The 13,716-nt window shown below is 44.3% G+C and overlaps 2 protein-coding genes across 3 annotated transcripts in view; both read left to right on the forward strand.

The window, feature by feature from the left end:
• The window catches only part of fnbp4 (formin binding protein 4), a 34,852-nt gene extending 30,203 nt beyond the window's left edge, over positions 1 to 4,649 (forward strand). For both annotated transcript variants that reach the window (XM_078415010.1, XM_078415011.1), the window contains exons 16-17: positions 248 to 408; positions 4,313 to 4,649. In XM_078415010.1, coding sequence (XP_078271136.1) covers positions 248 to 408; positions 4,313 to 4,403 — 252 coding nt within the window. In that variant the 3' untranslated portion in view covers positions 4,404 to 4,649. The remainder of the gene's footprint in view (positions 1 to 247; positions 409 to 4,312) is intronic.
• Positions 4,650 to 10,809: 6,160 nt separating this feature from the next.
• Positions 10,810 to 13,716, forward strand: part of agbl2 (AGBL carboxypeptidase 2) — a 57,306-nt gene continuing 54,399 nt past the window's right edge. Inside the window, exon 1 of the mRNA XM_078414734.1 lies at positions 10,810 to 10,946. The gene's annotated coding sequence lies outside the window, so the exon portion shown is untranslated. The remainder of the gene's footprint in view (positions 10,947 to 13,716) is intronic.

Consider the following 13,716-nt stretch of genomic DNA (forward strand, 5'->3'; position numbering starts at 1 on the left):
GCACTAATCATCTGTCTGTTCCACCAAGTCTATGTTGCTAAATTTTCATCTCAGTGGATTGATGGGAGCTAGTTGGCACAACACTCCTCCCATCGTGCTTAGTTGGCACAACACTCCTCCCATTGGCAAACCTCCAGCAGTGGTTAATACCTTCACTGTGCAGGTGCTGCCATGCAGTTTTGACTGATTGGAAATGGCGCCGACATGTGACAACTTTCAGAGATATGCTTTCTCTAAACGATTTCAGAATAAGAAGAGTAAAACGAAGATGCCATCATTAGTGAAAAAGTGGCAGAGCATTCAGCGGGAGTTGGATGAGGATGAGCAGTCGAGCTCCAGTGAGGACGAGCAGAGATCAGTTCTGGCGCACAAGCGGATTGAGGAGTGGAAACAGCAGCAGCTGATAAGGTGAGCAGACTAATCCTGGCCACAATGTGCACCACAGTCACACGCAGTGCAAAGGGTAATGCAGTTCAAGTCAAAATCCAACCTCTAATAGTTGCGCTGTCATAATAATGCAGTTATATATTAATAGTAATTTCATCTGATATAGCTCGATATAACAAAAAACACATTAATAGAAACGCTAGGAACCTTATCTTTAAACGCACCATTCTTCACTGCTTTTCACCGTACCTCTACACGGGACAATAAACTAAACTAAAACATCAATTGATTTGTACAAAATTCTGTTTGTAAATAGTGTAAAATAACCTGCATTCAATAGTACTTTGTTTTTGCCCCGTTTGTCCAAGGATAATATCAGTGCATGAAAGATCTTTGCCTGTCACATCCCTCCCAAATGTTTGTCATTTCTTCAGAGGAAAGAAACTGATAGTGTGCTTCTGAGGGCGATTAATCTTTTCCAAGTATTAGGCTGCCCGCAGTTAATGGCTCCTCTTCTGAGAGGTCAGAGGAGAAACTCTGCAGGAGCAGCCCATGTGACCCAACTGGTCTGCACTCCACTTGATCCTCCTCCACATTCTTCAGCTTAATGCATCAACATGACCCAATACTCCCTTCGCCCTGTGTGTTGCCCTTCCTCTTAAATACATCTATACTATTTACTTTATCCAATGAATTCCACATTGCTTTGAATAAGAAATTTTGGGGTTCCATTTTGACAATTTATGTGGACAGCCTCTTGTTACGCTCTTCAGCTGGTGGAAATCTTCTCCCTGCTTCCATTCTACCTAAGACAATTGGTTTAAAGACGGTATCCCTATGCTTTCTTGAGAAAAAAGACACATTCTGTCTCTACGTGATATCATGCTCGTAAATCTGTATATCCTGTCTATTGTCCTTGACCATTAATGTGCTCCAGGTGTGGTGCAAATGATTCAAGTTTAGCAAAACTTGCCGACTTTGCAATCCAGTCCCTTAGCCACAAATCCTGGAGTTTGGTTCTATTTTCACTCCTAGTTTCCTGAGTCTCTACCCAGGCTTTCATCTCTCTACCTCACAGTTAGCTGCCAAATCACACCTGTCATGTAGTCTCTCATTCTAAAGCTTACTAATGTCCTTCTGTCATATGTTGTAATCTTTCTCTGTATTAACTACTCCCCTCAACCCCAAAATTGTGTGGTATCTGAACTTCAGAAATTATCGGGCTGGTACAAGTTGTGAGCGGCAAAGGTTCCACACTGACTTGTGTGGACCATCCTTTTCCAGCCACTACCAGCACTACTCAGCTGCCCACTTTCTCTCCAAGCTGACGAGCAATTCATTCTGTCATATTCCATCATCTTTTTAATTAAACTGACATGATGTGCCTCATTCACCTTCAGTGTTTGACACCTTGCCTAATACCCTCACTTCTCTACTGTTAACATACTTTCTGTACACCTTTCTCCATGACCTCAGTTGCTACCTTCGATCATCATTTGTCCGTGAATCTCATGAGCATATAAATATTTCCTTTCTTCCACTCAAAACTGTTATGTTTCCTGTTTTTGTTCCACCTTGTCTACTGATATTTTGTCCATTTTATCTTCCCAACTATCCTTTTTTGAAATCAGATTTTCTCCAACTGCTTTCATGACACAGTAAAACATTGATAAACTGCCGGTTGACACAAAATGCAGGAGTAACTCGGTGGGGCAGGCAGCATCTCTGGAGAGAAGGAATGATAAACTGCCATCTGATTGTTTGAAATCCCTATGTTTGGGCTATCCTGTAAAATCTTTTTAATTGAATTTAAAATGTTGGAGTATTAATTGGGCATAATTTCCATTAGTCCAAAAATTATCTCATCTTCTGCCTGATTAGTGGAGTTTTACTGTACATGTATCCTCTGTTATCACCCAAATGATCTATTATATTATGTTTATGTTTTATCTATTGTCCTCCTTTCACTTTCTGGTTCATGCCTCTGCGTTGGCAAACTATAACTGGAGTGCCACAGGAATCTGTATTGGGGCCTTATCAGTTTATGATCTACACTGAAATAAAGGTTGAATATGGTGTAACCAAATTTGCTGCAGAAATAGAAGTGACAAAGATTGCAAGGAGGCAAAGGATGCCAAGGAATAAATAAGTTAAGCAAGTGAGCAGTACAATAGACAATAGGTGCAGGAGGAGGCCCTTCGAGCCAGCACCGCCATTCAATGTGATCATGAATCTACCCCGTTCCTGCCTTCTCCCCATACCCCCTGACTCTGCTATCCTTAAGAGCTCTATCTAGCTCTCTCTTGAATGCATTCAGAGAATTGGCCTCCACTGCCTTCTAAGGCAGAGAATTCCACAGATTCACAACTCTCTGACTGAAAATGTTTTTTCTCATCTCAGTTCTAAATGGCCTACTCCTTATTCTTAAACTGGCCCCTTGTTCTGGACTCCCCCATGTTCCTGCCTCTAACATGCACTTGTACTAGTACATCATGCACTTGGAGTATAACATAAGGAAATAACATTATACACTTTGGTAGGAAGATTGGAAAAAGCAGAAATAAGTATTTAACTGGAGAGAACATCAGAGCACATGATTTTGGGAGAACTTGTACATGAACACTAGGCATGCAAGTAAATCAAATAGGCAGCCAAATGGGGTGCTGCATTGATTAAAAAGATGGAGTGTCACCATAGGGGTGTCTGTCTTCAACAGTGCCGTGTGGTCTCACCACCACCTTGTACAATGTACAGTTTGGGCTTTATTCTCTATGGAGGAATGTACTTGCATTGGAAATGGTAATCCTGTGTTCTTGGGTAAACTGGTACAAGTGTTTCCTTGAGTTATTTAAGCTATTTAAACTGAAATGCTTTTCTGATTTCTCAGTTGGAAAATTTTGGGGCCTTTAAATTAATGAGAAAGAATGAGACCAAAAGTTACCAAATTCTGGTGACTGTTTCGCGAAGCACTTGTGCTTGCTCCACCTAGGCCCACTGGATCTCCCGGTTGCTAACCATTTTAACTCTCCTTCCCATTCCACACTGACCTTTCTCTTCTGGACCTCCTCCATGGCCAGTGAATGCTCTCATTTCAGGTAACCTCCCACATTTCCCCACCCACCAATCTATTTGCGTCCCCTGTGCCACCTATTTCCCTCATCCCCACCACCTATTTCCTCCCCCTGACTTCACAAACTGCCCCCCAGCCCCAATAATGCAAAGAAGGGTTGACCCAAAACGTCACCTGTCCATGTCAGGAGATGCTGCCTGACTTGCTGAGTTACTCTAGCACTTTTTGTCCTTTTGTGTATTCACCAACATCTGCAGCTCTTTGTTTTGTACACCACAGGAACAGTTACTTCGGCCCACACTGTCTATGCTGAAAATAGTACCAGGTCAAACTAATTACCTCTGTTTGCATGTGATCCATATCCTTCCATTCCCTGCATATCCGTGTGCCTCTCTTAAATGCTACTATCTTGTATGCTTCCACCATCACCCAATGCATTCCAGGCATCCACCACCCTCGATGTTAAAAAAAGGCCCTTGCATCTCCTTTAGACCTTCCCCCTCTGAGCTTAGAGCATGCCCCTCACATCTCCATTAAGCCTACCCCCTCCGACAAAACTGTGCACACTAGTCTTTGACATTTGCACTCTGGGGGCAAAAACTTCTGACACTCTACCCTGTTGATGCCCCTCATCATGTTTATACTCTTCTATCAGGTCTCCTGTCATCCTCTGAAGCTCCAGATAAAGCCAATTTGTCCAAACTCCCCTATAATTAAAATGCTCTAATCCAGGCAGTGTTCAGTAAACCACTTCTGCACTCTCTTCAAAGCCTCCACGTCCTTCCTGTAATGGTACAACTAGAACTGCTCGGAATTTGTATTTCCTGCCTCAATCACCTGTGTTTACATCTGCAGTGGGCAAGCTGAGAAAAACGCCAACTTTGAAATTTTACCAGATGACTGGCGAGAGAGACTGAAGAGGAGGAAAATGACTTCAAACTCTTAACATTTTGAGTTTTGTACTGTGTATAAACTATTTTTCTACTTTTATACAGAACTGTTTATATTTGTGTAAATCACTGAAAGTGAGTTAGATAGTGGGTCTGTGAGCCGTTCAGTGCATGGGCATATTTGGTGGATTGTATCCTGCTTTCAATTTTCTAGTATTGAGCTATTAAAAAAGAGAAACTCCATATAATAAAATGATGTGCATCCCAGTTGTGAACTAATGGTGCCCATTTGAAGTTTCATATGTGCTGTACATTTGTATATAGCAATAAACTTTTTTTACAATAGCTTGGAATTTTTTATCTGAACTAATCATGTTTAGTTGCTTGCCTATATGTTCCACCCTGTTCAAAATGAACCCCATGTGTGTGCTGGATAGCTAGTTCTTTATGAACATAAATTATACAAATCCAGGGAACTATAAACCAGTTTGGTTTTGGTTAAAATGGTGTTAGGAAAAATAATGGTATTCCATTCAACAAAGACCTTGGTTTGTTTCTGTGATGTATTATGTCATTCTACGCAAGTCCCTTGTTCTAGCAGTCTAAAGAAGGTTCTGACCCAAAACTTCACCTGTGCATTTCCCTCCTACAGGTGCTTCTTGACCGGCTGAGTTCCACCACTGTTTTTGCCTTTGTCGACCATTTTAGTAACTGTCTTTTTGAATTCTTAATGACAATAATTACTTGCGTTCCTTCCTCCCCTCTTTAATCTTTCACCCACTGTTAGAAGAGAATTCAAGCATCCTCAACAATACCAGGGCTCAATTTCAAAGGTGGGCTACAGCATTCACAGCCACGAATAGTGGATGATCTCTAACATCACATATGCAAGTTTCTAGCCAATCCTATTCTATGTGATGTCAAGAAACCAATGAAGGAACTAAATGCAGCAGGGTTGGTCAACATCCCAGCTGTGGTACTGAAAATGTGTGTTCCAGAAGTAGTGTTTCCAAAGCTGAGCTGATAAAATGCAGGTACAACACTGACATCTGCGGTAGAGACATAGTCATGGAGTCATCCAGCATGGAAATAGGCCCTTTGGCTCAACTTGCCCACACCATCCAACTTGGCCCAGCTACACCAGTCCCACCTGCCTGCATGTGTCCCATATCCTTACAAACCTTTCCTGTCCTTATACCTGTCCAGACGTTTCTTAAATGCTGTGATAGTACCTACCTCCTCTGGCAGCCCATTCCATATACCTACTGCCCTTTGTAAAAATAAAAAAGTTGCCCATCGGGTTTTGATTAAGTCTTCCCCCCCCCCCATCTTCACCTTAAACCTCTGTCCTCGGATTCATGATTCTCCAGTGCTGGGTAAAAGACTGCATTTACCTTATCTAATCCTTTCACGATCATATACACCTTTATAAGATCATCACTCATCCTCCTGTGCTCCAAGGAATAAAGTCCTAGCCTGCTCAGCCTCTCCCTATAACTTGGGGCCCTTGTCCTGGCAAGATCCTCGTAAAACATTTCTGCACCCTTTCCAGCTTAACCACATCTTTCCTGTAACAAGGTGACCAAAACTGAACACCATACTCCAAATGTGGCCTCACCCCCAATGTCCTGTACAACTGTAACCCAATAACAGATCTCAATTTCTATTGTCAATACACTGACCTTCATCAGTCTATGTGCTGAAAATCCCCTTCTGTGTCCCTATCTACCTGTGATGCTACTTTCAATGAACTATATACCTGCACCAAGATCTCATCTGATTGTGACCTCTGCTCTGAATTTCTTCCTCCCCTTGGTGATATTAAGTGTGTCTACCTCTGCTGTAAAAGCAAATTTGGACTTCCATTGTCCTTCGAGGAAGAGTTCCAAATACTCATGGCACATTGAGATGCAGAGTCATCTGGGTGTCCTAGTGTAAATTCTCAAAAGGCCAGAATTTGGAAAATTGAATGTTATCACATGGCTAACAATGTTATTAATTGAGAGTCACCTGAAGTGTTTCTCTTTGCACACATTCCTGCTGAGGTTTTCCAGATCTTTCCATTTTTAATTTTGAATTTCCAGCATCTGCAGTATTTTGACCTCATTTATTGTTGGCAAAATGCTTTAGTTGTGCAAGGTGTTAGTGAGATCACATCTGAATAATGTCTAGTATTAGTTTCTTTCTTTAAATGTGTTGGAAGAGGTTTGTTCAACTGATATCCAGAATGTGCAGATTGGTTTATCGGGGAAGGTTGAACCAGGCTAAGCTTGTCTCTACAGGGATTTAGAGTGAAACCTAACTTGATTGAAACTAAATCCTATGGGATCTTGAGAAGGTGCACGTTGAGCGACTGTTTCGTCTTGTACTTAAAACTGAAAGGTAAAAAATTAGTCTGGAGAAAGTTGGTGGGTTAGGCAGAATTTGTGGAGGGAATAGACAGGTAATGTTTCTCAAGAAATGTCCCGACCCAAAACATCATTGTCCATTCCCACCACAGATGCCACTGAGTTACTCCAGTCTTTTTGTTGCTCAAGATTCCAGCATCTACGGCTTCTTGCGCCTCCATAGAGCTAGAGTTAGTGTTTATACATTAGGAGGTGCCTACTTAAAGATTAAGTGAATGTATTTTTTGTATCCGAGTGGTGCATCTTTGGAACTCTTAAAGGGCAATGGAAGCAGTCTTTTAACTTGTGGTTGATGAGAATATGTTGAGGTTACAATCAGACCAACATCTTGTTGAGCAACAGCAAATTGAAGTCTTGTTTTTGCACCTAATTTGCGTGTTTGTACAAAATTGTCCCAGCTGCAAAGCAGGCCAAAGGCTGACAGCAAGTGCATCACTTCCTGATGCCTTAAGGTCCTTCCACCATCTGCAAGGCAGGTCGGGAGTGTGATGAAATTCTCTCCTCTTGCCTGGATGATTTCTCAAGCTCAACATCATCCAGGGGAGAAAAAAAACTGCCTGTTTGATTAGCATCCCATCAATCAACCGAAGCATGCAATTTATTTTCCTCCCCTCAACTGAAGCCTCTTAAGTCAGGCTTCTAGTTCCTGGGGAAGCACTGCAGAATTTCCCAATAATTATTCCTGAATACTTGGTAAGTATTAGTTTCTTTGCTGTCTAAAGTTTCAATGAAGGCTTGTGCACCCTATACTCAACAAAACATGCTGCTTTTCTCATAGAAATTATTTCCCAGTTCAGTTCAAATTACTGCTGTTTTCATGTATGTTATCACACACTGACTTTTCAAGTTCACCATTATTAACGTAGATGTTCATGAAATGACATGAAATACCACATCCCAACTAAAGTAAAGTTGAATTTATTGTCATATGCACAGATAGGGTGAGTACAGGAACAATGGAAATCTTGGCGGGACTGTCATATGTTGAAAGACGAGCGACTAGGCTTGTATACACTGGAATTTAGAAGGATGAAGGGAAGATTATCAAGGGGTTGGACAAGTTAGAGGCAGGAAACATGTTCCCAATGTTGGGCGAGTGCAGAACCAGGGGCCCCAGTTTAAGAATAAGGGCCATTTGATGAGGAAAAACTTTTTCATTCAGAGTTGTGAATCTCTGGAATTCTCTGCCTCAGAAGGCAGTGGAGGCCAATTCTCTGAATGCATTCAAGAGAGAGCTAGATAGGGCTCTTAAGGATAGCGGAGTCAGGGGGTATAGGGAGAAGGTAGGAATGGGATACTGATAGAGAATGATCAGCCATGATCACATTGAATGGTGGTGCTGGCTCGAATGGCCTCCTCCTGCACCTATTGTCTATTGCTTGCCACAGCATTGCAGATACATAGACTCAGACAATGCACAGAAACTACCTGAATTCTATAAGACAGTGAACAGCAAAATACTAAAACAAGCCCATGGTAGTGCAAGAGGTGGTCTGGAATGTTCTATTGCTGAGGTAGGGTTAGGGTTTGCAGGTCAGTTCAAGAAATGGATGGCTGTAGGAACGTAGTTATTCCTGGACCTGGTAGGCTGAGACCAGCAGTGAAGCACAAGGGCTCAAGTAACTCAGAAGATCTCCAGAGAAGATGGATAGGTGACATTTCAGATTGGGACCTTTCTTCAGTTTAAAAAAGGATCCTGACCTGAAACCACCTGTCCATGACCTCCAGTGATCCTGAAACCACAGACTACTCCGGCACTTTGCGTTCTATGCAAGATTCCACCATCTGTGGCTCCTTCTGTCTCGACTTTCCATACTATATCTGTAGAAGTTTGTTGTATTCGATGACATGCAAATTCTCATAAAGAAAGTAGGGGTACTGGTATGCCTTCTTCGTGGTTACATCTATGTACGCAACTCCCTTCAACACTTCCCAGTGGAATATGTAGAACAAAGGGAATGTCTGATAGAATGAGTTGAAATGGCCGCTGCCAATACATTAAACTTTTTGGTCTATGTATATGTTGTTAATGGTCAGGGATGGACCATGTCTGACAGGTTACATTTACAAAATACAATAATATGTTTGCTAGATGAGTAGGATAACAAAACTGAACAAACATGATATTAAAAACACACGGTTGAACATTTTGGGAGAACTAAGGAGGTCAGGAAGCATTATTGGAAAGAGAAACAATTAAAATGGGGGAGGTGGGGGGGCGCTTAAGACTGGGAAAGAAAAGGTTAGTGTAGGTAACCTAGATAGTTTTGATTTGCATTGAAAGATTGTATACCCAAAATCATGACAAGTTCTCCTTCCTTGGATGCTTCATGACCTGCTGATTCTCTCCAGGACGGACACTTTCAAATTACAACAAGATCTAGATCAACCGGGAAAATTGGTTTCATACATTCATGCAACTTAGAAATTCTCTTTGGCCCAATGTATCCAGGCCGAGCAAGATGTCCATGCATGCTATTAATGCTGTTAAGCAGGGAGATCTCGGGCTGCTGGTATATAGTTCCCTGAAAACGGCAACAAAGGTGGAAACAAGATGAAGGCATACGGCAAGCTAAGTTGAGAGATATTTGGACCGGTACATGCATAGGAAAAGTTTAGAGGCATATTTCAAAAATAAGTTTCACAATAGAAAATCATATACAAATCAAAAACTTCATACATTTTCAGTGTGTATACATACATTCAATAGAATATTCAACAGTATTTGCACCTGTGTTTAAACAAAGCCACGCCACGCGTGGGATGATACCCCTTCCCTTGTTTGAGGGATGTCACTACCGGACTCAACCCCTTAATGTCCAGAAGCAGAAAGACCCTCGGAGGGACATGGGCGAATGGAACAAACGCACGAAGGCACCTTTGCTGGTGTAGACGTTGTTGGGAGAGCCTGTTTTTGTGCAGTACACCTCCATGAGGATTTTCAATAATTGTTTCAGATTTCCAGCATTCTGCTTCTACTCTATTCTGCCTAGTGTTGTGACTCGGTGTGTCTGACTTCAGAAATGGCTCTTCTCCACTGAAAGTCTTTTTTTAGGTTCTGCATTATATTAGAATTCCTGTAACTATTTCAGATAAGTCAATAAAGATTAGAATGCGTGCCCTTTATGTTTTTGTAATCTCATGTTATAGATGGTCCTGTAATGTTTTTCTCTGTTGTATTTGAGTTGTTGTCCACTGTCCGGGGGGGGGGGGGGGAGGGGAGAGGAGAGGGGAGAGGGGAGAGGATCTATCTCGCCTTTCACGCTGTGCGAGTCCCGCCGCTTCCTGGTCCCAGGTTGTTGTCGCTGTTGCCAGGCGACTGGCGCGGGAAAAGGTTCCAGGGATCGAGGGAGAAGGAGGGTGAGGAAGGGGTGATGGGGGAAGGGGTGATGGGGGCAGGGGGAGAAGGAGGGGAGTGAATGTGGGGGAGAGACGAGAGTGGGCAGGGAAGGGAGAGGGTAGCGTGTTGAGTCGAGGGGGAAAAGGGAAAGTTGGAGCAGGGAGGGAGGGGTGGGAGAGGGAGAGAGAGGGGGAGAGGCTGAAAGGGGTGAGAGAGGGAGGGAGAGAGGGGTGAGAGAGTGAGAGGGGGAGGAAGAGGGTGAGAGAGGGGGCTGAGAGAGGGAAGGAGAGAGGGGAGGAGAGAGGGGGAAGGAAGAGTGAAAGGGAGGGGGAGAGGGCTGAAAGAGGGTGAGAGAGTGGGCTGAGAGAGGGAGGGAGAGGGGTGAGAGAGAGAGAGAGGAGAGGGTTTGAGAGGGGGAGGGATAAGGGAGACTGGAAGGGAGGCGTGAGGGAGGGAGGGGAGGTGAGTGAGAAAGGAAAGTGAGAGTGTGAGCAGAGGGGAGAGTGGTGGAGGAAGAAAGTGTGAGGAAGAGGGAAGGGGAGAGTGTTGTGGAAGGGGAGAGAGCTGTAGAGGGAAGGTGGGGAGGAGGAGTTGGAGGGAGGGGGGGGTGAGGGGGAGCAGAGTGAGCAGGGGGAGAGGAGTCGGCCGTGAGACCAGGCGGTGGGGTGGGGTGGGGTGGGGGGCATCTGTGGCCGGGCTGAGAGGGGGCAGAGGGGACGGGAGAGGAGCTGAGTCCGGCCAATGAGCCGGGTTACGGGCACCGAGTGACCCAACCCCAGCAAATCGAGGCCAAGACTGCAGTGGACGTAGAGCCGGAGCAGGGGGGCCGCTGGGGACAGACGCCTGGACAGGTACCGGAGCTCACAGACAGACCTCTCTCAGCCCTCTCTCAGCCCTCACCCCTCTCCCTCCCTCTCTCACCCCTCTCAGCCTTCTCCATCTCTCCCTCACCACCCAACCACCTCCCTCTCTCACCTCTCCCACCCCTCACCCCTCACCCTCCCTCTCTCACCCCTCTCCCTCCCTCTCTCACCTCTCCCACCCCTCACCCTCCCTCTCTCACCCCTCACCCTCCCTCTCTCCCCCTCTCTCAGCCCCCTCCCTCCCTCTCTCACCCCTCTCCCCTTCCGCTTGGAAGGGACCTGCCGGGTCTCTGTCCAAGGAGGAAGCAGAGGACCCAGAAAATATCCTGTTGGGGGGTGAAGGTGTAGACGGTGTGTTCATGATGAAGATGAACTGGCCGCAACGAGGGAATAAATAGAGAACTGTCCGAAATCCACCAAACAGCACAATGCCACAAATGTGGACAATAAACAATAGACAATAGGTGCAGGAGGAGGCCATTCGGCCCTTCGAGCCAACACCGCCATTCAATGTGATCATGGCTGATCATTCTCAATCAGTACCCCGTTCCTGCCTTCCCCCCATACCCCCAAATGTAAGCGGAAAGGGGCTGAAACAGGGGGGAAAGACTAAGATGAATGAGATCCCCAGTGACTTAATGGTTTGGCTTCAGAGCTGGCTTCCCCATGGAAGACAGAGAGGGTTATTGTGGAAGGCTGTCTGAAGATGTGTGACCAATGGGGTTCCACTGGCCATTCTCCACCTATGTCTGTAACTGATGTATAATCCCGCTGTATCCTTTGACAACCTTACTGCTGTGTATATAAATATGTAATTGACGGACATAAATGTAGATGGGTTGGTTAGTAATAGGTTTTCAGACATCAAAATTGGTGATGAAGGCTGTTAAAGGTTGCAGCGGGATATAGACCAGTTACTGATGTGGACAGAGAAATAGCAGATGGAGTTTAATCCAAGCAACTGGGAGGTCAACTGTAAGGGGAAATCATACAGTTAATGGCAAGACCCCTAATAGCATTGATATCTAGATGGATCTTGGGGTCCACATCTATAGCTCATATGGCACAGTAGCACAGTGGTAGAGCTAGATACCTAGATACCTAGATCCGCACCAGACACCTGGGCTTGATCCTGACTGTGGGTGCTGCCAGTGCAGAGTTTGGCTACAAACCTCATGGGTTTACTCCTGGTGTTCCAGTTTCCTCTCACATTCCAAAGACGTGCAGGTTTGTGGGTTAATTGGTTTCTGCTGTAATTGTCACTAGTATGTCGAATAGAACTAATATATGCAAGATCGTTGGTCGGCATAGAGGGAGAGGGAGAGGGAGAGGGAGAGGGAGAGGGAGAGGGAGAGGGAGAGGGAGAAGAAAAAAAATATGTATATATATATATCTTGTTTCAGAGGAGGAAAGAAAGAGAACATGATTGGGGCATAAGAGCATGGGATACCTTGTTTGACAGAGCGTTCATGGATTAGTATTCTTTATATCGCAGAGAGGTTGGAATGCATTGTGTAAGAGAAAGAATGACACCATAGAAATATGCAAATATTGGATCAACAGAATCAAGAGATATGGGGAGCAAGCGGGGAGCGTGTACTGATTCTGGATGGTCAGCCTTAATCATATTGAATAGGCCAAATGGCCTCCTCCTGCACCTATTTTCTATGTTTCTATGTTCCTAAGTTGCATCAGAGAGAGAGAGTGGAATATAATAAGGGACAGAAACATCTTGTATCAGATCAGGAATGGGACGGAAAATAACACTGGAGCATTGTGTAAGGAGATACCATGTATGACAGAGAGTTGATGGGCCAACATTTTGATTTACTTTTCTATTCACGTTTGAGACCTAGGCATCGCTGATAAGACCAGCATTTATTGCACCTCCCAATTGCCCTTGAGGAGGTGGTGCGAGCCACTGTTCAGTGAAGATGCTCCCACAGCGCTGTGGGGAAGGGAATTCCAAGATTTGGACCCAGCAACAATACTGGTGATATATTTGCAAAGCAGGATGGTATGCACCTGCTGATTCAAGTGCAGATTAGATATTGTCATGTACACCACTGTGCAATGACATTCCCAGTTTGCTTGAAGCTCATAGAGTAAACATTAAATACAATTAGTTCAACAACCAATACAATGATGAATGCAAATATTGCACAGCAATCTGAAGTAGAGCAAAAAAAAATCTAAAGGGCAATGACAGAATAACCGAATGATGTAGACTTCAAAATAATAGTACATAACAATGGGGTGTGAAAGATGTATAACAGACTTGCATGAGAAGTCTGTTATTGCGCAAGAAGCTCTCTTAACTCTGGATGTCTGGGCTTTCAAGCTCCTGTATCTTCTCCCAGAAGATGGAAAAGGGGAATGGGAATGGCAGATATCTTTGACAAAACTTACAGCCTTCCTGATGCAACGTGCTATGAAAATGGACTGGATGGAAGGATGTGACCAGCCTGTGACGGCCTGGGCTGTGTTCACCACTCATTACAGGTTCAGGTGGTCAAGAGCAGAACTGTTTCACGCCAGGCTGAAAGGCATCCCATCAGGCTGAAAGGCATCCCGTCAGAATACTTTCTATCGCACATCGTAAGAAGTTGAAAAGAGTCCTCGTGAGAATGCTGAAACTTCTCAGGCACCCAGTAAATACACTGATGTACTTTCTTGATCATCACACCAGTAGGAAGAGGCCAGGTTAGGTTACTAGTGATATAGATAGACAATAGAAAATAGAAATTAGACAATAGAC

This window comes from Rhinoraja longicauda, chromosome 18 (assembly GCF_053455715.1).
Source record: "Rhinoraja longicauda isolate Sanriku21f chromosome 18, sRhiLon1.1, whole genome shotgun sequence".
Taxonomy (NCBI): domain Eukaryota; kingdom Metazoa; phylum Chordata; class Chondrichthyes; order Rajiformes; family Arhynchobatidae; genus Rhinoraja; species Rhinoraja longicauda.